Source organism: Eschrichtius robustus, chromosome 13, assembly GCF_028021215.1.
Source record: "Eschrichtius robustus isolate mEscRob2 chromosome 13, mEscRob2.pri, whole genome shotgun sequence".
Lineage (NCBI taxonomy): Eukaryota > Metazoa > Chordata > Mammalia > Artiodactyla > Eschrichtiidae > Eschrichtius > Eschrichtius robustus.
Window position 1 is genome coordinate 35,023,722 of NC_090836.1, and position 26,247 is coordinate 35,049,968.

At 36.7% G+C, this 26,247-nt stretch overlaps 1 protein-coding gene across 3 annotated transcripts in view; it reads right to left on the reverse strand.

The window, feature by feature from the left end:
• GXYLT1 (glucoside xylosyltransferase 1) overlaps window positions 1–26,247 on the reverse strand; it is a 54,816-nt gene that overhangs the window by 16,663 nt on the left and 11,906 nt on the right. For 2 of the 3 annotated variants that reach the window (XM_068561021.1, XM_068561019.1), the window contains exons 2-7: window positions 24,755–24,847; window positions 14,287–14,458; window positions 9,463–9,588; window positions 6,244–6,495; window positions 460–583; window positions 71–243 (exon numbers count right to left, since the gene is read on the reverse strand). In XM_068561021.1, coding sequence (XP_068417122.1) covers window positions 71–243; window positions 460–583; window positions 6,244–6,495; window positions 9,463–9,588; window positions 14,287–14,458; window positions 24,755–24,847 — 940 coding nt within the window. The remainder of the gene's footprint in view (window positions 1–70; window positions 244–459; window positions 584–6,243; window positions 6,496–9,462; window positions 9,589–14,286; window positions 14,459–24,754; window positions 24,848–26,247) is intronic. The other variant, XM_068561020.1, reaches the window with a different exon arrangement.

Here is a 26,247-nt window from a genome sequence, read left to right on the forward strand (position 1 = left end):
TAAAGGATATGCAAATTCTCTGTAAGCTTGCGAGTATGTCCACAAAAACATTTTTTTAAAAAAAGCTTACATTTCTCAGTGCTTCATAAATAGCTCTAAACGCTGGTTGCTTATCATCATGGTAAACACCTCTGTTCCCATGAAGAATAAAGATTCCTTCTTCTTCGGCTTCTTGGCAATTGCTTCCATATATGCAATGATCTGGTCGATAATTCCATTGACACGGAAAAACAAAAAGGCTTTCTATGCAGAGACAAAACAAAAAAGCAAACATACCCTAATTCCACAGAATTAACACTTTGCAAAATTTTAGTTTAAATTTAGTTTACTCTGTCTTAAAAAAAAAAGTGATAACCATTAGTTTAAGCCAAAATCAAATAAATGCATTTCTCCAGTTTTGACTAAATATTAACTATGATTTTTTTTTAACAAATGCAAAGAATAAATTTAAATGATTACCTGGATTATGAAAAAATATGATATTCAACAGATCTTGATCACCCCATGTGATGTTCAGTTTGTATTTTTTAAGCAATGGCATAAGTATATCTCCCCATCGTAGTCGCACAGTGGTCATATCATTCTGTTGGTAAATACATTAATGAGATTCTCAGGCTTCCAGGTTTAAAACGGCAGCATAATGACAGTTCCCCATTCTTCCCTTAGCAATTGTTACAGAGCAAGGGGAGAAGTGTAAACTTCTGTTTCAAAACCAAGTGACCCTAATGTAAACGTAAATGTCAGTAAAACTGTCCAGCTGGAGTGCAGAAGATAACAAAAGAAGGTATCTGAAGCTGCACAAAGAAGTGATAAAACTAACAGATGTAGGGGAGGAAAGGGAAAGAGAAAGTAGGTGGTAGTTTAAGTATTATGACTGTGACCTCATCTTAAAAAGCAGATAGCTTTAGTACCTATGTCACATGTCTAGACACAGTACCTATGTCTCTGTCATACAGCTGCTGAGGATCAAACCTGTTAACATATAAATAAAAAGTCCTAGGAAAAGTACCTGGCACAGTGTTAGCTATTATTATCACCATGATCACTATTATTCTTAGTCTGATTTGCCAACCCTTTATAATTGGCATTTCATAGAGGTCATTTGAAATTGATAAATCAAAAATAGATACTGAATTTCATCAGATGCCTTTTCAGCCTCTACAGAACTACTCATAGCTCATACCTAAGGAAACAACAGAGTTGAAAGAGGGCTGGGGACATGTGAACCTGGGGTGAAGTTGAATACTAAGTCTTTTATGCCAATTTGACTCTTTGAAACTCTCCAGACTTAAACCTGTACTCCTCAAAGTACAGTTTGCAGTGTGCTGGTCAGTGAATTTTTCATGTCCTCTACAAGATTTAAGTACACAAATTAAGAGTAAGATTTAGAAACTTTTATAGCAATTTTATGTCTATTTAGTCTAATATTTTCCTAGTAATTTATTTACATTCTTTTTACAAAAGCATTGCCTCATGACAGGTTGTAAATAATGTTTAAAAAAACACTGATTCTTCTCCACAGATAGCTTAAAAAACATTGTTACAAGCTATTCTAGGATATATAATAAACACAATGGAGGCATAAACGATCTATCCTGTGAGAAAGAAAAGTCAGAATTCCTGGAAAAAAAAACTACGTATTTAAATATAATCTGCTATAATTGCATTACCTTTGTGTGAAGTTTCTCATAATGCAGTAAATACAGTAAACTATACACAATCAGAAATAAATCTGGAAAATGACTGAAACAGGTTTTACTTAAGGAAATATTAAGAAAATACTTTATTGAAAGGATAACTCTGAAATAAGTCACTGATCATGTTCACTAAATGTTCTTAGGATCTGAAAAGGCAACTATGAATTGCTCAAGGACCAAGACCAGAAACACATTAAATAGACAGGACTGGTGGACCCCTTGTACCATGTCATGTTCAAGTCTTCACTGGATTTGACTTATGCAAAAAAAAAAAAAAATGTATAGAGAGACAGAAATACACCTATTCAAAGAAATACATCTCTTCAAAGAAAAGAAAGATAAAATTACAAGGTCCAGGGCAGTTTTAGGGAAAAAAGAAAAAATCAAGGGGTGGGAGGTGGGGGGACCCTTATAATACACGTAAAGGAAAAGTCCTACTAGAAAAATACTGGACACGAAGCAATAACACTAGTATTATTTGCTGAGGATATAATCTAGAATATCCAAGACAACCAATGAAAAACTATGAGAAATGAGCTTAATACAGAGGCATCATATATAAAAAGAGCTCAAGTCAACAGAAATGGAAAAACAGCAAAGTAGAGAAATAGTCAAAGGATATGGCCATACAGCCATTCACAAAGGAGGAAACAAAAATGGCTAAAAATTGTATGAAAAGATTTTCATCCCACATTGGTGGTACAGTCAGGAAAGTAAAAATTAAAATACATGAGATATTTTTCAGCCATATAACTACATATTCATACTAGTACACACAAACAATAAAATCAAATCATTCTTTCTCCACAATATCACACATATTAAATGTGACAGACTATATGTACTGACATAAAAATCATTTATATATTTACTAAGTGAAAAAAGCAAACTGAAGATATATAAAAGAATTCTACATATAAACGCTAATGTACATGTATATCTGTTTCAAAATACTTTTTTAAAGGGTCTGAAGAATACATAGCAAAGTCTATAATGTCATTTGGGCAAAGGAATGAAACTGAGGAGAGTGGTGTGTAAAGGGGGGACTTGTCTTTTTACTCTATATGCAATGAATTGCCTGAATTTTTATAAGCATGATTTAGTTTTGTAAATTTTTTTTTAAAGAAAACATTTTTAATCTTACAGTACAATACCTGGAAAAGTACAGTAGTACAGTACAACAGATGGCATACAGGAACTGGCATCAAGTGAACGGGCAAGAAGAGTTACTGACTGGAGGAGGGAGAGGAGGTGGGAGATGGTAGAGCTGAAGCAGTTTTGTAATTTTTTAAAAAGATGTAGTTCTAATTTACTAATTTCAGCAAACCTACCAAAATACACATGTATTACATTAAGATAAATTAGTTTCATTTCTAGAACTATGTATGCTTTTGAAAATAGAGTCATTATTATCATCAGTTTATGTTACAAATAAATAGAAAACTGACAGGTGGCTATTCATATTATGTTCCAACAATGCTAGAAACTGAGAACTCATCAATTCCCAAAGATTAGTTACTCTCCTAGTCTCTGAAAAGTTCCATCCCTTTTGGTAAGATGTTCATTGATATTGTTTTCTTAAGCTCTATATGTAACACAATAAAAGCCCTCCATCACATACATCTTTCAAATATGTAAAAACGACCCTCACAGCCACCTCACAATAAGGATTCTCTTTTTTAATATTTTTCAATAATTCATTAATGGCCTAGTTTCTAAAACTTCTGTCTGTCCTCTAACAGTAATTATCTACTGAGTTGCTACTTTACGCCAGACTCCATGCTAAATATTCTGAATACAAAGCTGCATAAAAGACACACCCTGCCCTCAGTAGATGGAGAAAACAGGCAAAAAATACTTTACAAAGTAATATATGGCACGACATGAACAGGGTACAGTAAATATACAAGAAAAAAATTCTCAAGATGCCTTATTTATATTCTCTGGTTTTTAGCTAATAAATAGAAAAAGGTTAAGAAATATCTTAATAGAGATTCAACACTGCAAATACAATCATAATACAAAATACAAAGCAGTATCTTAGCCAGTGTTAATATCAATGTCTATCAAGCATTATGAGAAAAAAAACAAAAAAGTTAAAATTTTACTATTTTAATTTTTAAAATATATAATTATAATACATCAGGTTGGAACTGAATAATCATGAATGGTAGGGCTGGGTGACAGCAAAGCAAAGAATTTAAAACATGGCCACTGTCCTAAGTGGGTAATCTTACAGCTTTTCATGTGATAGGAACTATGGGGTAACGTTCATGGATCTGCATGAAACAGTTTGAAAAGTTATTACAAGTAATTCAGTTACATCACTAGAGCTCTAAAATTTAAGATCTGTGCCAGAAATTATAGAGTTAGTAGGAAAAAACAAGGCAATGTTTGCTAAAGATATGTTTGGAAATCAGGAAAAATAAAGAAAGATACATGAAAAACGGAACTAAAAATCAATAAATTTTGTAGAAACATATCAGCAATCATAAATACAATATTTAAAAACAGAGTAAATCTGTGTTGTTCCCACTGGGCAAGAATAGAGTTGTTTGAAACATAGGGATAGTAGGTATGAAGTAAATTGTGCCTACTAAATTAATGTACTATCACACGTCTCATATTTTTCTTCATTAAGTCATTAATACATAGAAAAAAACAAAAGCTTGAAAGTTTAGAAATTATTTCAAATCCCACATCTACATCTCTAGCTGGTTTAGAACATGCCACAGACAAAAAGAAAAGGGAAAGGGGAGGAACTGTTAAACATATTTAAGAATGATATTTAAGTAACTAAAAGGTAAATAAAAAATAATCAGTGATTTGAACTATATAGCTGCAATTTGAAATTTTCTTAAAAATCAAGTAATGGTGTTACACTAAATTATCTCTAAGGTTATTTGCAACACTACACTTCTCATAATTCTAAGAATTTCAAATGAAGAGTTCCTGAGCAGTCACGTTATTCCTTAGCACATAATCTTATAGCACCATCTTCTGGTATAATATTACTGTGCATAGTCTAACCATCAGAAAAGTAAGAAAACTCATGGTATGACACCTGTTTTATTTAGTAAAACTTTATGGTACATGAAGTTTTAAAACTCAAAATATATCAAAAAATTGGGTAATTGAAGAAAGATGTTCACTTGCAAGCAAAAGCACAGGTTACACTGGCCTCATTAATGCATTCATTTGTGGAAGACAAAAGTGAAATGAAATCAAGATTTCAGAAAGGTACAGAAAATGGGAAAGCTAAAAAAACCCCTAGGTTTACTAGATCTTTACAGAAGACAAGAGTGATGGGTATTAACTGTCTTAAGAATGAAATGTCGAGATGTGGGTGGTGAAGGCTACAAGCAGTACTGCTGCCTAGAGCAAGGATAAGAAGGGACAAGAGATTTAAATCAGACATGCAGGAAGGAGTAATAAGTAATGGTGTAAATTCTGGTCCACCAGAAGCCATAAGAAAAATACCAAATATATATACACATACAAATATACATATATATTACGTATATATTCATACCATAAAAGACATAATATCCCTTGATGTTTGATTTAGTACTAACTAGATGTGAAGGGATAAACAGTGAGTCTCTATCAGTGTTTCAGAAGCCACTGCTTTTAGCTAACACTGAAGTGCTTACTATGCGTCATGCTCTGTACTAAGCATTTTGAATGGGTCTCTTTTAAAAAGGCAACCTACATAAGTCCATTTATTATCTCTATTTTTCAGCCGAGAGCACTGACATTTGAAAGTTAACTAGTTGGCTAGCGGTTGTGGTGAACAGGTGGCAAAGCTAAACGTAAGGCTAAACCACTTGACTCCAATGCCCCCAGACTACAACGACTTAAGGACTCATCAGCGTGAAACTGGTAAACAGTACAACACACTCACGTGTTCAGCATATGCAGAATCAGAGAACTTAAATAGCCTCACTCTTCTACTGACCCCACAATTTGAGAGACGAGAAACACACAGGAACTTTTTTTTAAAGTTAACTTCCAATAGCACCAAAATAGCCAACATTTTCTATGTGTTAGCCTCCCTTCTAAATAATTTAACCCTCACAAAAGCCCTATGACATAGGTACTGTTATCTGTCATCCCATTTCACAGATGAGGAAATCAAAGCCCAGAGATGTTCAAAACTTATCCAAGATCTCAGCGTCTGAACCAAGCCAACAGGACAGTCTTTAGCTCTTAACCACAATCTGTGTTCCCCCAAGACGTACCACACTTTAGATTCAAGTATTATGAGGCTGCACAACTACAAAATGACAACTCCTGCCTGGAATACCAATCTAGGAAGGTGATGTTCACGCTTGCTGCACTGTTACTTCATTGTAATGCCATCCGCTCTGACCTACTGTCATGCTCTAATAAACAGAATACTAAGAACACACTTTTCTTCAATTATTCTAGATAAGTGGAAAAATTCTGAATAGCTCGATCTAGTTTTTAATAAAGCAAAATTAAATTGGAAACCAAACAATATGGAGGGAAAAGAGAGATAAGTTAACCTGGATTGGTGACTTACCTTGAAATACTTCCTTCTCATTCTGGTCATGTTCATCAACATAACTCCAGAGTTCACTCCAGTTTTTCCATAGTATGGATGTCTGGCAAAGCGATTATACCAGCCTATTCGAGGCTCTTCATGTTCTGGTGCCATTGCAGCAATTTGTGTGGAATTAAATTTCTTTAGTAAAGACCAAATATCATCAACGGGCCGTAAAAAAAGGATATCAGTGTCGACGTACAATAGTGAGTCAACTTCTTTCAGGATTAACTGTGGGGAAAGATATTTGAATCATTAACTATAACTCTATTTAATATAAAACATGAAAGAGGCTTTCATTATTTAAAAAATACCTAAGAGAGAAACTAATTGACATTAACTTTTAAAAGTAGTTTTTCCCAAGTCTGTCATTTTTTACAAGAGCATATATAGATAGTCTGCTAATTTTTTTAATTAACTTTTAGAGAAGAAAAGCTATAAAAACAAATCAGAACAAAAACTCAATACTAAAAATTGGAAGAAAAAATAAAAGCAGTATCCTCAAAGACTAGGGTGGAAATGTTTTTCATAATGGAAAATAACATTAGCTTCGGTGAACTGACATATTGAATCTTAATTTCCTGAGGTAAATACAGAAATTAATCAGTACAAATGAAGATCTTCTCAACTTGTCCCCTCAGCCTGTAACACTAATGGCCAGCACCTTTACCTCACTCTGGGCTCAGCTAGCAAATGGTAGAGCTGAAATTGAAATCCAGACCACCTAACTCCAGAGTCCATGCTCTTATTTCTGAGCTTACTATCTCCCAACAAATCAAAGAAAATGTGCACTTACATAGCAAGGGCGAAGACAAGACTTGTCTTGGAAGACTCGCTATGTCACTTTCCGAGAGATGTTAAACCTCCAACATGTATCTCTTAGAGGAATTTTCAAGGGTAAGTTTTTATTTCTGCCTTACCCATATACTTTAGAATGTGACTCCTGTGAATTTAAATGTATTGCCTATCCCAGTGTATTAGTAAGACTCAATGATTAGGTTAACCTAAAGGTTTTTGGTTAAGAATACAATGAGGATAAGAGCTTGATCTTCATTCTGCTCCTTTTTAAAGCTGCTACCTCCTCCTGCAGTTACGAAGGTGAGCAGTTACGAAGCTGAAATCACTCCATCCCCCCCACTGATTTAGTATCAGGCTGGGGAAAAATATCTGACAGTTGACTACAGAGCCTGAGTAGGGAAGTGTCACTTGTTCAAAGACAACAATTAAAAGGGTATGTACGTATGTGGATGTCTGTTCCTCTCTCTCTTTTGGGGGGGCCAAGAGTGAGGGAAATTGTTTTTATATCAACATTTTGCTTCTGTACCATGAGACAAATGTGTGTTTACAGACTTTTGTATTGTGAGCAGTCTAGGAAGACACTACAGGAAGCTCCAGGGTTACTGCTGGGAACCACCGCCAACTGGAGATCATACATGAGGTTAAATAATAACCACGTCAGTATTTTTCTATGGTTCCTTTTGGGGGAACAAGGAGTTGGCAGAGCTTACATTGGTTCTTTTAATCCATCTATTTTAGAGGAGAAACTTAGTAAAAAAAAAAAGGATTTTACTTAGAAAAATGAAGAATCAATTTACTTAGATCTGGTTAAAAAGATGCAGAAGTAAGAGTGAAGGACGAGGACAATTTGACAGGCTTCAAGTATTTAATTTTAGTATTCAAATTCCATTTAGGAATTTAACCAGATTACATCATTAAATGACCTGGCAAATTTCCTATCACGACATCAACAATTGAACTTGTTAATAATGTAGAATAAAACAGAAGAGCAATGGCTGTAACCTCATGCTTCTTTCATCATTGTTTTTCAGTGACATATCTGTGTTTATTTAATGTCATAATGTCCTTGTTTAACGTCAGCCTCCCACATCAGACAACAGGCTCTATGAAAACAAGACATCTGTCTGTTTCATTCATTCCTATATACCCAGCACTTCATTACAGATACTTGGTAGAAGAGAGGCACTCAAACTATTAATTAAATGATGTAACATTGCAATGATTCAACGTAAGATTTTTTCTTAATTTTTAAAATTTAAGGCCTACATGAAGAACCTAAAACTTCTTAGGCTTTTTCCCTTTAATCCCTTATTTGTGTGCTTCTTACAATGGAAGCACGTAATGAGAAGGATATCCTAGGATCCAGATTTTTTATGCTCAGCAATAAAGCTACTGGTTAGGCAGACTCAGCTATCAAAATGTAACTTAATTTTAAATCTTAACTGACATCCTGGATTTGATAAACTCTATTCTTAATATGCTAAGAATTGCCTTAATCCACTTAATAATAACAAGTTTCTTCCCAGTAATTCATATACCTTCCAGAAACTTGTGAGCTTCTTAAATTCAATATTTCTAACTACCGTTAACTATTTTAAACATTACAGTGGTTCTAACAACTACTGAGAATTTTTAAACTATCAGTGAATTCAATTCAAAATGGAAGAGGTAAGCTTGCTTCTGAATATTTTTATTTATTTTTAATTTTTTTTTTTCTTTTTTGGCCACACCATGCGGCTTGCAGGGTCTTAGTTCCTTACCACAGATCAAACCCGTGCCCCCTGCGGCGGAAGCTCAGAGTCCCAACCACTGGACCGCCAGGGAAATCCCTGAATATTTTTAGATTAAAAAAAATAATCAGGGTTTATCACCAGAGACCACCACCAAAGAACAGCCCCATTTAATAAATGGCTCCCATTTCCCTTTGAGTTCACGTGCCTCAAATTTTGTGTCTGTGTTAAAATATCAGCTAGAAAAGGTGAACTGGCTTGCTGTTAAGACGGAAATGATTATCTAATGATCTACTTCATTTCCCAAATTACAAATGCAGTCTGCAACTGGCAGGTGATCCTGCCACCGCATTCCTCCTGGCAAAGACTTGGCTCCATTAAGGCCTGACGACCTCCAACTCCTTCTTAGACATGAAACAGTTTATAGCAACTGAATAAATTAAAATGTAAGAAATAGTATTTCAACAGAAATTATTTACATTTTTCGTTTTTAACAGAGGTTTTTTTATTGTAGCTTTTATTTGTTCTATGGGAAGTTTTTCTTTCTTCTAATGTTCAAAGGGAAAATCATACATGTGTGTTTATTTAACTGATTTATATGGAACTCTTCATTAACCTGTGTGTGTAAAAGCAACATGCAAACAAAAAAAACACTGGAGAAAAAACTTACTGGCAAGAACAATCTCTGGGAAGCACACGGTTTAAAGAGCTTTTTCCATTCTGCTGCATTTTCACTTGGAAAAGTTATCGGGTATAATGAATAATTAAATGTTTGTAGAAATGACCAGCTGTTAAGCTAAAATAAAAAAACAAATAAAAAATAAAAGAACTCGGTTTAGATTTGTTTCACTTTCTCTGCAAAATCATAAACCAACAGATTATTTTTCAAAAGCTAAAATTTAAGATGTTATACATTGTATGTCATACACACTTAAGAGAAAGTTAGGATTCTTCTTTCCCACCATTTTGTTTTCATTCAAAATCTTAAAGTCATTCCAATATGCTAGAAAGACTCCACCGTAAAGATCTGAGGGACAATTGAAGTTATAAGGATATCAACCACAAAACCAAAGTGGAAAGAGCCTTACAAACTGTTCACCTCCATCAGCTTGACCTGATGTATAAATCCTCTCAATCCCTAAACAAGTTAAACTCAGAAAAATTAAGCACTGATTTTATTACCACAGTATGTATAACAGAAAATATTTACAATCCAAGTCAGACCAATGTGAAAAACTGATTAGAAAATATTTATCTATATAGTTTCAATGTCCACAGATATTCCTGGTAGTAAAATATTTTGATAAATACATATCCAGTGCTGATTTTTAAAAAAAATCATTACAAAAAGCAAAATCTGATTTTCTGATCTGAAAATCTATAATGAACACGTTTACTCTTTAGTATCCCGAATGCATTTCAAGACACTGAATTGCTTCAAGTTCAGTTTAAGTATTACCTATCACTGCTGCTTAAACAGAATTGATTGATTGATTTAAATTTCCTACAGAGCATTCACAATTTCTGCGGGAAGAAAAAACTAAGCATTTTATATAACAGGCTGAAGATGATCTCATTTTGAATTATGTCTGTGTTCAAGTAATTTTTATTTTTTTAAATTTTTTTAAATGCTCAACACATATCTATTTTTTATTGTTTTATTTTTATTTTATTTTTTTAATTTATTTTCAGTTGCATCGGGTCTTAGTTGCGGCACACAGGATCTTTCATTGTGGCGCTCGGGCTCTCTACTTGTGGTGTGGGGGCTCGAGTGCATGGGCTCAGTAGTTGTGGTGCGTGAGCTATTTGTGGCACGCAGGCTCCAGACAGTGTGGGCTCTCTACTTGTGGCGCATGGGCTCCAGAGTGCATGGGCTCTGTAGTTGCAGCATGCAGGCTCTCTAGCTGTGGTGTGCGGGCTCAGTAGTTGTGGTGCAAGGGCTTAGTTGCCCCGCGGCACGTGGGATCTTAGTTCCCTGACCAGGAATCGAACCCACATCCCCTTCATTGGAAGGCGGATTCTTAACCACTGGACCACCAGGGAAGTCCCTGTTCAAGGCAATTTTAAAAACATTAATTCCTCCCTCTTTCTTTCCTTCTTTCTCTCCCTCTCTCTCTCTCTCTCTCACACACACACACACACACACACAAAAATCAATGCCTTCCAACATAGTTTAAGGGAATAGCTTTACTTCCAACACACTGTTTTGATGTCTCTGTTAATTAGTTTCAAACACTAGTATTTTATTTCCCTTGCGTGACTTATAAATCACTTAAAGATCCTTTCAAGGGACTTCCCTTCACAACTACAGAACCCATGCATTCTCGAGCCTGCGTGCCGTAACTGGAGAGAAGCCCACACGCTGCAATGAAGAGCCCAGGCACCATAACAAAAGATCCCATGTGCCGCAACTAAGACCCGACACAGCTAAAAATAAGTAAATAAATAAATAAATAATTTTAAAAGAAGATCCTTTCAATACCAACTTCAAAATGAAATCTTAGTCATTTTTAAAATTCTAATATCTAATCATCTTTTCTGCAGTAAAAGCACATTCCACAAAATATTTGATTCTCCTTCATCAAAAGCAAAACCAGTCTCAGAGTTAACCATGATAGTTAAAGAAAAACTAAGTTTAAAAATATAGTATATATTATACAAGCAATAACTCAGCCAGATTTGAAGACAACACAGAAGCTGCATATAAGATGAAGCAATAAATTTATTTTACTTTTATATTACATTTTCAAAGGTTTCCACAGTTGGTAGCAATCTCTTACTATTCTCTGAACTGTTAGGACGAGATTAATTCCTCAGTTAATATTTTAGGAAACAATCCAGATAATAAGATTAAGAACATAAAAGCACATATCACAAGTACAGAGACTAGAAATATTTTAAAACAGTAAGTAAAGCTTTTTTTCTGGGTTTTTTTTAAATTGAAGTACAGCTGATATACAATATTATATAAGTTACAGGTGTAAGGTACAGATACACAATTTTTAAAGGTTACACTCCATTTATAGTTATTATAAAATATTGGCTACATTCCCACACTATATACAGGATACACTGTGATGTAAAATATATCCTGTAGTTTATTTTATACATAATAGTTTGTACCTCTTAATCTCCTACCCCTATATTGCCCCTCCTCCTTTCCCTCTCCCCACTGGTAACCACTAGTTTGTTCTCTGTTAACTGTGAGTCTGTTTCTTTTTTGTTATATTCACTAGTTTGTTGTAATTTGTAGATTCCACATATAAGTGATCTTATACAGTATTTTTTTTTCTCCATCTGACTTATTTCACTTAGCACAACGCCCTCCAAGTCCATCCATGTTGCTGCAAATGGCAAAACTTTCATTCTTTTTTACGGCTGAGTAGTATTCCATTGTATATATATATATATGTGTGTATATATATATATATATATATACCACCTCTTGTTTATCCATTCATCTGCTGATGGACACTTAGGTTGCTTCCATATCTTAGCAATTGTAAACAATGCTGCTATGAACATTGGGGTGCATGTATCTTTTCTAATGAGTGTTTTAAGTTTTTTCAAATATATACTCAGGAGTGGATTGCTGAGTCATATGGTAGTTCTATTTTTAATTTTTTGAGAAGCCTCCATACTGTTTTTGACAGTGTCTGCACCAATTTACATGCCCACCAACAGCATATGAGGATTCCCTTTTCTCCACATCCTAATATTTCTTCTTTGTGGTCTTTGTGATGACAGATAGCCATTATGACCGGTGGGAGGTGAGATCTCACTGTGGTTTTGATTTGCATTTCCCTGATGATTAATGAGCAACGTTGAGCATCTCTTCACGTGCTTGTTGTCCATCTGCATGTCCTCTTTGCAGAACCGTCTATTCAGTTCTTCTGCCCATTTTTTAATCAGGTTGTTTGTTGTTTTTGATGGTGAGTTGTAGGAGCTGTTTATGTATTTTGGAATATTAACCCCTTATTAGTCACATCATTTGCAAATATTTCTCTCATTCAGTAGGTTGTCCTTTCGTTTTGTCAATGGTTTCCTTCGCTGTGCAAAAGCTTTTAAGTTTAATTAGGTCCCATTTGTTTATTTTTACTTTTATTTCCTTTGCACTTTAGGAGACAGATCCAAAAAAATAGTGCTATGATTTATGTCAAAGAGTGTTTTGCCTATGATTTCTTCTAGGAATTTTATGGTTTCTGGTCTTACATTTAGGTCTTCAATCCATTTTGAGTTTATTTTTGTGTATGGTGTTAGAGAATGTTCTAATTTCATTCCTTGTAAAACAGTAAGTAAAGCTCTATGCCTCTTGGAATCAAAGGTTTTAGCAGAAAACTAAAAGACTTGAGGTCACAAGTAGTGTTTTTCACTTAATATGCAAAATGAACTAATTTAACCTGAAAAAACATTGAATACGTTTTTCCTACACAGATCAAGCAAAAAAATCCAAATCAGTTTGAAAGCTTAATTGAGTGTAGATAGAGAGATAGACAGAGATGGTGCGGGGATAATCATTATCATCTTCACCACCATCTCAGAACACAAGGTAATGAGATTTCAGGTGAATTTTCTTCTTCGTATATGTTCTCCCTCCTATATTTATCTGTTCTCCTCTTCTTGCATAGGAATAATTTTTTTTGCTAAGATTATGTGGCGGTCCTGATTAAAAGGGTATATTGTCAACCCACACAAACAACTAGATATGGTCACATGACTAAGTTGAGACCAATGAGATACTGGCAGGAATGTCATGTGCAACTTCTAGAAAGTTTCCTTAGAAAGGAGGAGGAGAACCCCCTTCTTTACTCCTCCCTCCCTCATGTTGGCTAGAATATGAGTGTGATGGCTGGAGCTTGAGTAGCCATCTTGGTTCATGAGGTAGAAGCTTTATGTTAAAGATGGCTCAGCCACAAGAGAGAAAAAACCAGAATCCCTGAAGACATGGCACTGCCATATACCACAGACTGCCTACTTTTATATAAGAGAGAAATAAACTTCTATCTTGTTTAAGCCACTGTTATTTTGGGTTTTCTGCCGTTACAGCCAAACTGACTGTAACTAATACAAAACCAAAATAAGAAACTTTCTCACCAGAGCAAGAAGCTACTTCCCTCCATATTGTCGATTAAGAGTTCCCTCTACTCAAAACAGAATTAAAACCTTTGTGCACACCCTGATTAAGGCACTCTCAAGCCGAGGATGGGAACACAATTAAGAAGTAGGACTTCTCAGTCAAAACATCCTGGAACTATAGTCAGTAAAATAAAACCTCCATGCTTGGCAAAGGACTCTAAGTAGCCCAACTCCTTTTCAAAAACAAGTCTTCCTCTTATACCCTAGATCTGGAAGCGCAGATGGAAGTGGCAGCAGGGAACAGTCCCCACTCTTAGAGGGCAGAGCTGCAGAATACATATTTTTGTTCAACAACATTTTACTATATATACCATTAAATATTCAACTATACAGGCTTGACTAAGTCTCAAATACTTACTATGCCTTTAAAACTATCATGCAGTTGATCTTCAGCAAAAATATGGAACTGAAGAGGTTTGATGCTGAAGATAAGTGCTGACTTCAACATGGTTAGAGTTTCTTCCAGTCTTTCCCCACAGGCAACTACGGCTAGGTGCACTCTCTCAACGGGCTGCATTTTCAGACTATACCTGATAGAAAAGAAAACCACATTTTCCAACAGTGTTAGTACAGGGTAACATGTTAACGACATGGTATTCTGACCGTGCTCAAAGATTGAAATTTGAACAAGGTCCTACTGTACAGCAGAGGGAACTATATTCAATATCCTGTAATAAACCATAATGAAAAAGAATATGAAAGAGAATATATATATAACTGAATCACTTTGTTGTACACCAGAATCCAGCACAACACTGTAAATCAACTATAGTTCAACTGAAAAAAAAAAACAAAAAACAAACTGAAGTTTGAACCTTCTATTTAAAAAGCAAAGACACATCAAATTACAAAACAGTACAATGTTGAATCAATCATATATATATCTATACCCTCAACCAGCCTTTCTCAGCTAATGTTCCTCACCAGGAACCACAAAACACAAAAAATGACCACTTCCGCATTCCCCCAAGAATGGTACATAACTAGCATCATTCTGGATGCACGGGAGAGAAGTTAATTCACTACTCACTCTGGATGCTGTAGGACATTAGGGCTTAATTCTCTCAAGGAAACCCCCACTTGAGAAAGGGAGCAGCACTGATTTGAAGGTCTTCCATTTAATTTTTAACTATTTTACTTAAAAAAAAAAAACTCAAACACACCAAAGTACAGACAATACAACAGTAAATCTCCATGTACCCAGCTCTCAGCTGCAACAATTATCCATTCAAAGGTATTCTTATTTCCTCTAAAACCCCTCCCCACAGCCCCTTCCACTAACCAACAGATCACTGTGAAGCAAACCCAGATATAAATTCACCCACAAATATTTCAGTATTATATCCAATCTTCAACCATGCTGATTACAAGAAGTTTCCTTCACATAAGTTTTTTTTTTTTTTTTACTGTGCAATCCCACTTATCAAGTAATCAGTGAGAAGTAAAAATTTCTGAGGTGGTCTAAAAATACTAGTCAAACGCTAGTAGCACAACATTTTGGAAGGAAGGAAAGATTCCTGAACTCCAGTTATCAGCCTAGGCTATGCCAGACCCTACCTGTAACACAGAGCAGCAGTGCAAGCACCTTACCACTGAACCAGTAACACTCCACCATCATACAAGGAACAGAACTACTTACGTGTGACTGCACTGTTATTAAACAATTAACATTCACAGTATGAAATAAAGACCTCATCTGTAATTAGGACATAAAATAATCTTTTTGGAACTGACAGCTAAAGGTATGTAGGAGTGGAAGACAACATAATACAAACTAGTAGCACATTAAAGTATTATGAAGTACAAACATTCCAAAACGAAAAACATACAAATCTGACTTTAACTCAATTTTTAGTTACAGAGATCCTTTCTGTAAAATGTATAAGGGGATTAGAAATAATACTGTTTAACGTTAATAGTTGTATGTATCCATTACTGAGATTTTGTAGTAGCAGGGATGGGTGATTAATCATTTTTCTTAAATTTATAAGCTAAAATTATCGTAGTTATGTTCCTTAGCACAGGACTTTGGAATCTTGAGTATTCATGTGTCCATGTGTCAGAGTGGACCCAGAACTGTTTCCTGAGGAAAATCTTGGTCTTGCTCATGGGTAGTCCCTCAACTGACCAGGATATGAGAAAACAGAAAATGATGTTAAATAACATTAAATACAAACAACTGACTACATAAAACACACCTGAATATCAAATTCATACAACTTAATGTTTTAACATTAAACATTTGGAATTATTTATCATTCATAGGATAAAAAATTAAGTCTGAATATATATAACGTGCTCCTGCTTTTACTACGGATCTATTCAGTCATATTAACAAGCTTGTTTGCCAAGGGCCCAGAGACATTTAAGACAGCAGTTGAAACTGATGCTTTTCTGGTCTGAGTTCCTGAGGCCTGAAAATGGGTTCACTTCTCTTACATGGGACATCTCTTACCTACACAATTACTGGTAACTGTCAGCCTTCAGCAGAGGAGCAGAAAGGCTCTTCAGCATGAATACTTATCTCCTAGAAAACACAGGAGTCATTTCCTTCCCTGATCCCGCAACTGGGAGGCTGAAACCCAATACCTTGATAACCTACCCTTTATTCAGACTAATGGGCCAATTATTCTAAAGAGGTTCTTTAAAAACAAACAACAACTGCTTTTAAGAAAAAGAAAGCTTCCCTGGATAATTCATGAAGTTAAACATTATTACACCACTTTGTTAATGGTATTAAATGGAGAAGTCACATAAAAAGTGGTATTCTTGGAAGGGGAATATTTACTATTCGAGAAGCGGTGGTGATAGTTCATTCTTCATCAAGTTATTAAGATTATCATTAAATTAAGATATAACATCAGGTATATACTTTGCCTTTAAAATTTAGATCAATCTACCAGGAACTGGTTTTTATGAGTGGTTTGAGGAGGGGACAACTGCATAATTTTGCACATGGCTACCCAGCTATCCAGGCATCTTCTGTTACAGGGTTACCAGAGTTTAGCCTTTCACCACTCACCTGCTGTGCTACCTCTTTCACTCATAAGGTACAGCATAAGCTTGGGTCTTTTGAAAGCTCTGTTCTTTTCCACTGACAGGAATTAGAAAGAAGCAGTGCCTGCTTCCTTGTCTGCACCCTCTATCCATTCCCCTCGTTTCTGTTGAGCCCCTCAGTTTATAACCTTGGAACCCTATCAGAGGGGAGACTATCTACACTTTCTAAACCTAAACGAGGGGACATGAACCCAGTTCACCTCAAAGCAGTGGAAGCCACAATGACACAAGTAAAAGAGAAGGCGATCAAGACACACAACAATCTCACAGAGCTCTCCATTGTCTCAGCTTTCTGATAAATGCCTCCAGGTCCTGTTCCTCATGAGGGTATAAAGACCCTCATTAAAGCACCAAGATTTGAGAATCTATAATGGGCTCAGATTGCTTAACTGGCCATAACTAGATCCTGCCCCAAAGCTAAAAGCCTAGAGATTTAAAGAGTGAGCCATAACAGTCATGTGCTGTTTGGCACAGAACTCTCTACATACAGAAGTATAATAAACCTTCTCAAGAGAAGTAAGTCAAATGTTCTTCAAGGAAAAAAAAGTCCTTCGAAGGTCAGTCCCAGGGACTCCTGCTCTCAGACACTGCAGAAAGGCTTGTTCTAATCACACTGCTAGCACTCCTTCCACCAACTTCTATGAAAGTAGTAGTACTTGCAACTATATTGCATTTGTTTTTCTGTTATGTGTCCCTTTTTAGCAAAAGCATTATATACAGTGCAGACTCCAACAGCTAAACTGACAAGACAAAACATATTTTAAAGATGTCTCTGCTCACGACCCTGTCCCTAGACCCAGGAACAGGAAGTAACTGCAACTGGAAGAAATCTAAAGTAAGCTTTTACACTGGAGGAAGGGATAACTAAAACCTTCGAAGAAGTTGTAGGGAAGTAGCCATGCAAGTAATTTTGGTCCCAACTGAATGGTGTTAATATTGTCAGGATCTACAAAAATATGCTATATATTAATCACAGTGTGAATAAGAGAAAGTCCCTGTGGATTTAAAGAAATGTTAACCAGAAAGGACATTTTAAAGTCATACCTACTTTTCTACAGATATATGATTAGAAGAAATGCTTCAGATAATTCAAAGGTAACACCTGAGGGCTTCCCTGGTGGCGCAGTGGTTGGGAGTCTGCCTGCCAATGCAGGGGACGCGGGTTCGAGCCCTGGTCTGGGGGGATCCCACGTGCCACGGAGCGACTGGGTCCGTGAGCCACAGCTGCTGAGCCTGGGTGTCTGGAGCCTGTGCTCCACAACAGGAGGGGCCGCGATGGTGAGGGGCCCGCACGCCGCGATGGGGAGCGGCCCCCGCTCGCCGCGACTGGAGAGGGCCCTCGCACAGGGACAAGGACCCAACACAGCCAAAAATAAAAATAATAAATAAATAATAAATAAAAAATTAAAAAAAAAAAAAAAAGGTAACACCTGAGGGTCCCCATGACTAAATCTGGCATAGCCTGAGCACAGACTAGAATTGTGACAGCAATGAATGGTAACACATTCTATTAAAAAACTGAATCAGTGAGTCCAAAATGATACTAAATAAAGAGTAAGGCGGAGGGGGAACCCTCCTTTAAAGATGAATCCCAACCAATAAATGTAGAAGGAATGACAGAATTACAAAAAACACTATTTTGCATTCACTATTGCAATAGATGATTTGACCAAGAATAATTAATGGATGCTAAAACCACAGAGTATCAAGGTATTATCCCCACACATTACAAAGGGGATAAAGATACTGTTACGGTGTAGAAATGAGACACCGCCACCTTAACCAGGGGCTCAACCAACCAATCATGTTAACTGTCTGCCACCGCATGCCTCCCCATAGAACGCCCAAAGAGCACAAGATCTCCTGCGCAGTATTCCTGCCAAAGATCCTGAATCTAATCCTAAGGAGACAGGCAAATCCAAATAAAGGAACATTCTGCAAAACAAAACAAAAATATCATGTCATGAAAGAAAGACACCAACCACCACGCCTCCCTGCCCTGCGCCCCCCTCAAAAAAATGTCTGGAAATTGTTGTAGAAAAAAGAAGACTAAATAGATTTAATAACTGAATGCAATTTTTCCTTGACTGGGTTCTGAATGGGAAAGAAAAGATACAAAGTTCATTAATAGGAAAATAAGGAAATATGAATATATATAAATATAACATTCTGTCAGTGTTAAATAACTTGAAAGTGCCAATTTTGTTATGTTGGTACTGGAGAATATCCCTGTTCTTAGGCAATACATGCTGAATATTTAGGCTGTCGCTCAAACAGTTCAGCCAAAAAGTGGCAAAATGTTACTAATAGGTAAATATCTAGCGAAAGGTATGTAGTGGCTCACTATGCTATTCTTATAACCTCTGTAGATTTGAAAACTTATTGAAGTAAAAAGCTGAGAGAAGGAATCCAGAAAAAAAAGTTAACACAATGTTTTAGATGAAAATTCTAATACAAATACTGTAAACAGACTTATAAGCCTTAAGAATAGACTTATTTTAAGTAACATTTCTGCTATAAAGGAATAATAATTTTTCTTTTTTTAGACAGAATCAAAATTTAAACATTAAAAATTTTAAATCAAAATTAAAAATTTTTTTAATCAAAATTTAGCATCAAAAGCTTCCAGTGTGGGCTTCCCTGGTGGCGCAGTGGTTGAGAATCTGCCTGCCAATGCAGGGGACACGGGTTCGAGCCCTGGTCTGGGAAGATCCCACATGCCGCGGAGCAACTAGGCCCGTGAGCCACAATTACTGAGCCTGCGTGTCTGGAGCCTGTGCTCCGCAACAAGAGAGGCCGCGATAATGAGAGGCCTGCGCACCGTGATGAAGAGTGGCCCCCACTTGCCACAACTAGAGAAAGCCCTCGCACAGAAACGAAGACCCAACACAGCCATAAATAAATAAATAAATTAAAAAAAAAAAAAAAAAAAAGCTTCCAGTGTGTTCTTCTAGCCTATAATTCAATTAGTGTTTTCTCTATAAAAGAAAACAACATATAACAATATTTAGACTAGGAATTAGCATTATAATTAAGCACACAGACTCAAAGTAAACAGATTAAATTTCTGATAACAATCTCCCCAAACTAAAAAATAACTGCCACGAACTTATCTTTAAAAACTTGCAGTTGAACAAAATTGGAAAACTATATTCAGAAACACTAATGATAATTTCCTTAATGTGTAGCTCTTAAAAAAAAGTTTTCCCTCTTACTATAAAAAAAAGAGTTGTGGTGAACTAACATACTAAGGTAAAACTACTTTAAAGGTTGTATATAAATCACTTTGGGGACAAAATACAATACTTCAAAAAAACTCTGCAAGGTTTTATGCAAAGCATTAAAAAAAATCTAAAAATTCAACATTTTGTAAGTATTAATTGTTAAAATATAATTTAAAAGAGTCTGTAAAAATATACCTCTTAAAACTAGCATGGGACCACTCAAGATAACAGTTCAGGTAGCAAATACACAGACTATGAACTGAAAATCCATTCCCATCATAGAGAGAAAGATTAAATATTTTAAAAGCTCAAGTCACATAATAATATTAGAATTAAGAGATTACATAATGAAAAGAAAACTACAATTAAAAAATGAAACAAATAAGGGAAATATTTGTAATCAATGGCAAAGGTAGAACATATTATTCTAAGAGTTCATAAAATAAGCATTAAAAGCTCAACAGGTAAAAATCAATACAGAAAATACAAACAAAAATTTAAAAAGCCAAATAAATGCAGAAATATATTCAAGAAATAATCAATGAATATAAATCAATAATAAGCTATCATTTTACTCTAATAAGTGGTAAAATTACAGCTCCCAATAATGAATGTTAAGGTTATGGTGACACCAGTACACTCACACAATGCTGGTACAGGCTTAAATCTGTATAATTTTTAGAACATAAGTGATATCCATTCTTTTTAATGAATATTTGAACTCCTTTCACCTGCTAGACACTGGGGATAAACAAGAAAGCCACAATCCTAACCTCACACAATTTACAGCTGTTGTGAAAAGACAGATTTTTAAAAGATTTAATCAGAAAGCATGGTAATTGCTTAAACAGAAAACAATCAAGGTTGCTGACTGGGCTCACTACACAAACATCTAACCTCGTCTGAAACTGCTGGGGAAAATTACTAGTCATTTACTGCTTCCCAAGCACCTTGCCAAATAATGGGGCTTAAATAATGAACACCACATGGTGTCCGTCTCCGAAGTCAACACTCCAGAAGTGGGTAACGGTTCACAACCACAACAGATGCAGCAGGTACAGTAACTAGGAGGATACAGAGAAGGGAGAAGCGGTGGGCACGGAAGGGAGGTCACAGTGGCGGGATAAGAAGTGATTCCATGGTAGTTAAGGGACAGAAAGGAAGAGGCCGGCAGGAGCAACAGCATGAAAGGAGACGGGCAGGAAAAGTCACTGCAGACTGACCGACGTGTGGGAAGTCCATCATGAGCCAAGACACGAAACCCAGATGAGGGGAGGTGTGAGGAGCCAGACCAAGTCAGCAAGGCGAAAATCACCACCGTGCAGCTGGAAACGCAGTCCGGGAGCTCAGAAAACAGCTCTGGAATGAAGATATCGGTTAAACAGGCGATCCTGCGCCTATCCAGGGAGCAGAGTCCTAAGGAGTTAGGACTAGAGAGGAGTCCAGAGGCAGCGGGAACGAAACCTGAGACGACAAGAGCCAGAGACGGACAGAGTCCAACGGAAGCAAGAGGAAGTGGTAACAAGAAAGCACGTTAGGGCTCAAAGAACAATTCCGAGGTCAGAGGTGACTTCAGTGAGAGCGGGTTTTTAGTCAGGTGGCGGGCTGAGGTGTGAAGGTGTTCTTCTTTTGTTTTTTGTTTTTTAAGGAAGTAAAGCCAGTAGATACTCTTATAAATGTTTGCTGGTGACGAGAAAGAATAAACAAAGGATGCTTGAAGGAAAGGGGCTGGAAGCAAGCTGCGGTAGGGACTTTGTGTTTGGTTTGTTTCAGGGACAGAAGAGGCAGCAGAGGTGTGAGCGCTGTGACGCCACCACCGGGGAGCAGTCGGGGGCAGACGACTCATGCAGATACAAGTTACTAGAAGCACACGCACAGGAATGGCGAAAACACTTGCGGTGGGTGTTGAGGCGATTTGGGCTTTTTTATGTTATTTTATGATCACTGTATAATAAATTAATTGGGAGGAAATAACCCCCCAAGAAGTCTAATCAAAATACATAAAGAATTCAAATTGGAAACGCTGGGACAAGTCTGGGGAGAAGAAAGTGGTGCCAGTTAAGGGCCCACTGGTGCCAGGCAAAATGGGAGAGCTAATGGTAGCCGAGGGGATTACAAAGAAGCTTCTCCAGGTGGGCAGAGTCAGGCAAAAATGAGGTGTTACTTAAATACTGAAATGGCGGGGGAGAATGACATGGCAATGGGATGGCACTTTAGCTTGTCGGCACATTGGAATAGACTGAATAAGTAAGGGATCCCCAAGAGCAAAGTAAGAAACTAAGTGTTGGGCTGCAGCATGCAGGCCTGCAAGCCCTGTACTTGCCCAGCTTCAAGACCGAAGGAGGAGGCCAGAGTAAGGCCGGCAGAAACGTCAATGGCTTAATGGGCAGGGGGAGCTTACATGTCGAAAGCAAGGTCCTGGAGCAGCACGCCACTGTGTGCAGATGACACGGCAGCAGTGTTTGCTGGGCAGCAGGAGGAAGGGGTAATCAGTTACAGGGAGAACTGACCTCAGGTTGGCTCACTGGTTACCAGGGAAACTAGCAGAGGGGCATGAGCCTCACCATCCCTTTGATAAGCTATCATGGAGGAGATGTTCTGATTTAAAGGTCAGAACAATCACTAGTTGGGGCAGGGGCAAGTATGTAGGAAGGTCAGTCATGTGAGTAGGGTGTAGGTGAGGCAGGGACTGGTTGAGCAGGGGATGTACAGAGAGCAAGAGAACAGCCATTTTGGGTGGCCTGATCATACACTAAGTTTAAGAGATTTTACATAAGGATATGATACATGTAACAAAATGGTTACAGATTTATACTATGGATGTAATATTACAGGCAGAGAGTATAACTTTTAAAATCTCAAATTTAGGAGAGTAAAAAAGCACAAGGGTTTACAATATCATGCATCTATCCACATGTAATTCCTTCCAGGGAATACTTGGGAGCTTTGGGAAAATAGTGAGTTGGAGAGACTCAAAGAAAAGGAATACTAAGCAGAGGCTCCAGGATTCAGACTAGGTCAACTTCCCTGGGCCACTTCCGCAGTAGAGGAGGTAGGAAGATCATTACTCATGCCGTAACTTACGAAAGGGCCTGGGTTGTATAAATCCGAGTATACAGGGGCTTTCAACCTTACCCAGCTCCCAGAGTGAGTAGATTTATGTCAGGTCGGAGATAGCTAAGTGGTGCTTGTCATTACTCTATTCACTAGCAAACTCTTTAAAGGATGAAAAATATGGAGCTCCTATTCTCCAAAATTATGAACAAGCTGAATGGTAAGATTATCTTTAAAAAGTTAGCTTTTAAAAGTTTACATAATCTGACTCGACTGACCCATATTAGAATTTCAATCATCCAATCTTTTCCATAGCAATGAGATACAATTAAAATATGTGATTTCAATGATTCCTTCCCAGTTGTTCATGGGATGTATAATGTATTGGGAATACAAGCATTTAAAAATACACACTACTAATATTTATTAAGAATGCAGTTCTTCCCACCTGGAATATGTCACCTCTTGTCCTTAAGCCTGGCTAATTTCCTGTTCATCGTGTAGTCACTCCCTTGAAAACGCCTTCCCTGATGCCTTAAGATGACCCCACCTCATCCCACCTGCTTCTCCCATCTTCATGGCTATAACCTGTCACCCTCTATTATAGTCTCAGGTTGACTAGTGTGAAGCTCCCATCAGAATGTAAGCTCCAGAAGGATGGGGCCATGTTAACCAGGCTCAGTCTGATTCTTAGCACCTAGCACTGTGCCTGGCAAATGGAAGGAGTAGAATTAAAATTCAAATGAATCATAAAGAAATTTTATTCTCGGGAAGGGCACTTCAGGCTACGGCCTCACTCTCCCCTGCTACTATCTCAGAGAGTCTGATATCCCATTCCTACCAATACTTGTTCCCTTCGTTGAAGGTTAGAGCAGGAAGGGACCTGAGAGTCAGCCAATCCAATGCCTTCATTATCCAGAGACGTGAACAAAGCTGAACTAGTCAAAAACTTTAAAAAAGGGCCAATAAACAATGTCATATCATTTGCTCCTTCATTAAACACTTATCTTTATCCTCCCATTCCCCAATATTCAACCCCTCTGCTCATAACCAATATAATCCTTCCCCAGTTGTCTCCATCTGCCTACAAAGTGTTTTTTCAGTATACCAGCTTTAAGTTAGATAAATGCTATATGTCTGTAAGTGTCAGTGGAAATCTACTTTTATTATCCGGTTACCACTTCATCACCTGTTACCTAAAATTAGATCATAAATTGTCCTAAGAACAATGGTTTATCTTAGTAACATCTTTAAAATTTTTTAGAGCATTTTATACACAGTATGTATTAAAAAATTAGTCATAACTACTTCAAAGTGGGAAAAAGAACAGAAAACCCAATCAGAAAACAAATTATTTACTTGTATAATAATATTACAGGAAAAGAAACATTTTTATGACCATATGACCACATTTTTATTACACTCAAAAATTTATTAGCTACTATCTAATCTTACCTACACTGATCTACCAATTAAATATTAAGTGCCTACCTAAAAGCCGCTTCCCAAAAGCAGTTCATTCCACAAACATCAGAGGGCAGCATCCAATAGGGATTCCAGTAACACAGAGAGAAATCTTTACACCTAACAGAGTAAGACAGAAATAGTCCTATGTGAGTATTTTGGCTTAAAACTAACAAGGAATTTACTCAATAACATAAAAACTTACTGTTCTATTTTACAGCAACAAAACTGCAAATCCAACTTGCTATGGTAACTTGAGGATTTCTGGAAATTGCTTTCTCCCTTACTTAGCGTACCACTACTTTAAATAGAACTTTAAAACCTTTAGGCAAAAAATACCACAGACTGGAAACGTTTTTTAGTCATGAACGCTCTTAATATATTAAGATCTCCTCCTAAGATGACACAGAAAATATTGGAATACTTCTAAAATTTTCCTTCCTTCATGAACTGCACATATTCCCCCTAGAATAAAATCCATTCCGCCAAACAAAACATTTGCTTATCCTGAAGCAAAATTTAAGCCACAAATGCTGGTAGAAAGGAAAGAGAGAATCTTTAAATGCTTTTAAACTAATCCTCAATCCAAGCTTAAAACACCAAGTATGGTGTTTTAAGTTGGAAATAAGAGACCAAGCTGATATTCACGGCTCAGTTTCATTACCTACACATCTCAGTTTCACTGTATTTCACAAGCTAAAATGGGGGATCAAATGTGGTCTTTCTTCTTAGATTGCAGGTTGGAGCTAAAAAAACCCACAAATACACAACAACAACAACTGCTCACATTACAAAAAGTATGTTTTTCATTGTTATTCCTTTCCAAAACAAGTCTAGTTGGAAATTCAGTACAGTGGAGGCTTGGGTTTACTAAAGCAAGTATGAAGTCAGAGTGAGTCACTAAACAGGTCACCTCATGTCCCATCACCATGAATTCAATTATAAGTTACTGTTCTTACAGGGAAAGGTCTATGAAATTTCATATTTGCAACATCTCTGATCACACCTCTCACAAATGTCAACAGGCTAAGACAGGGGGTCTCAATCCAGGATGTACAATGAAATCACCAGAGAGCCCTACACCAGACCTGTTAAATCAGAAACCCTGAGGACAGGGTCAGGCACTGGTTGCTTTTAAAATCCTGCCTAAGTTATTCTGTATACTACTGCATGAAGAACTACAACGTCAGAATTTTTAAATCAATGGGGAAAAGTGACATTAAAATTTGTTTTTCCTTGAAATGGACACCGTTTTCAAGCACAGCATAAAAAGTTAACATATCTTAATTTAAATGGTCGATAAATCAGAAAAAGAAAATGTGTGCAGACCAGTAAAATGTACAACCTGATGAGGAAATTTGTTTGTCCCCTTCCAGGCATGGTCATGTAGTTTTTAAGTCTTGCACTTATTAGTAGAGACAGGCTGAGTGACAGTGGCAACAACTAACACAGAGTCTTTTTCAGATTCAAGAGTTCTCACATCCATTTAAGCCCCACAACAAACCTGTTCAAATAGGTAT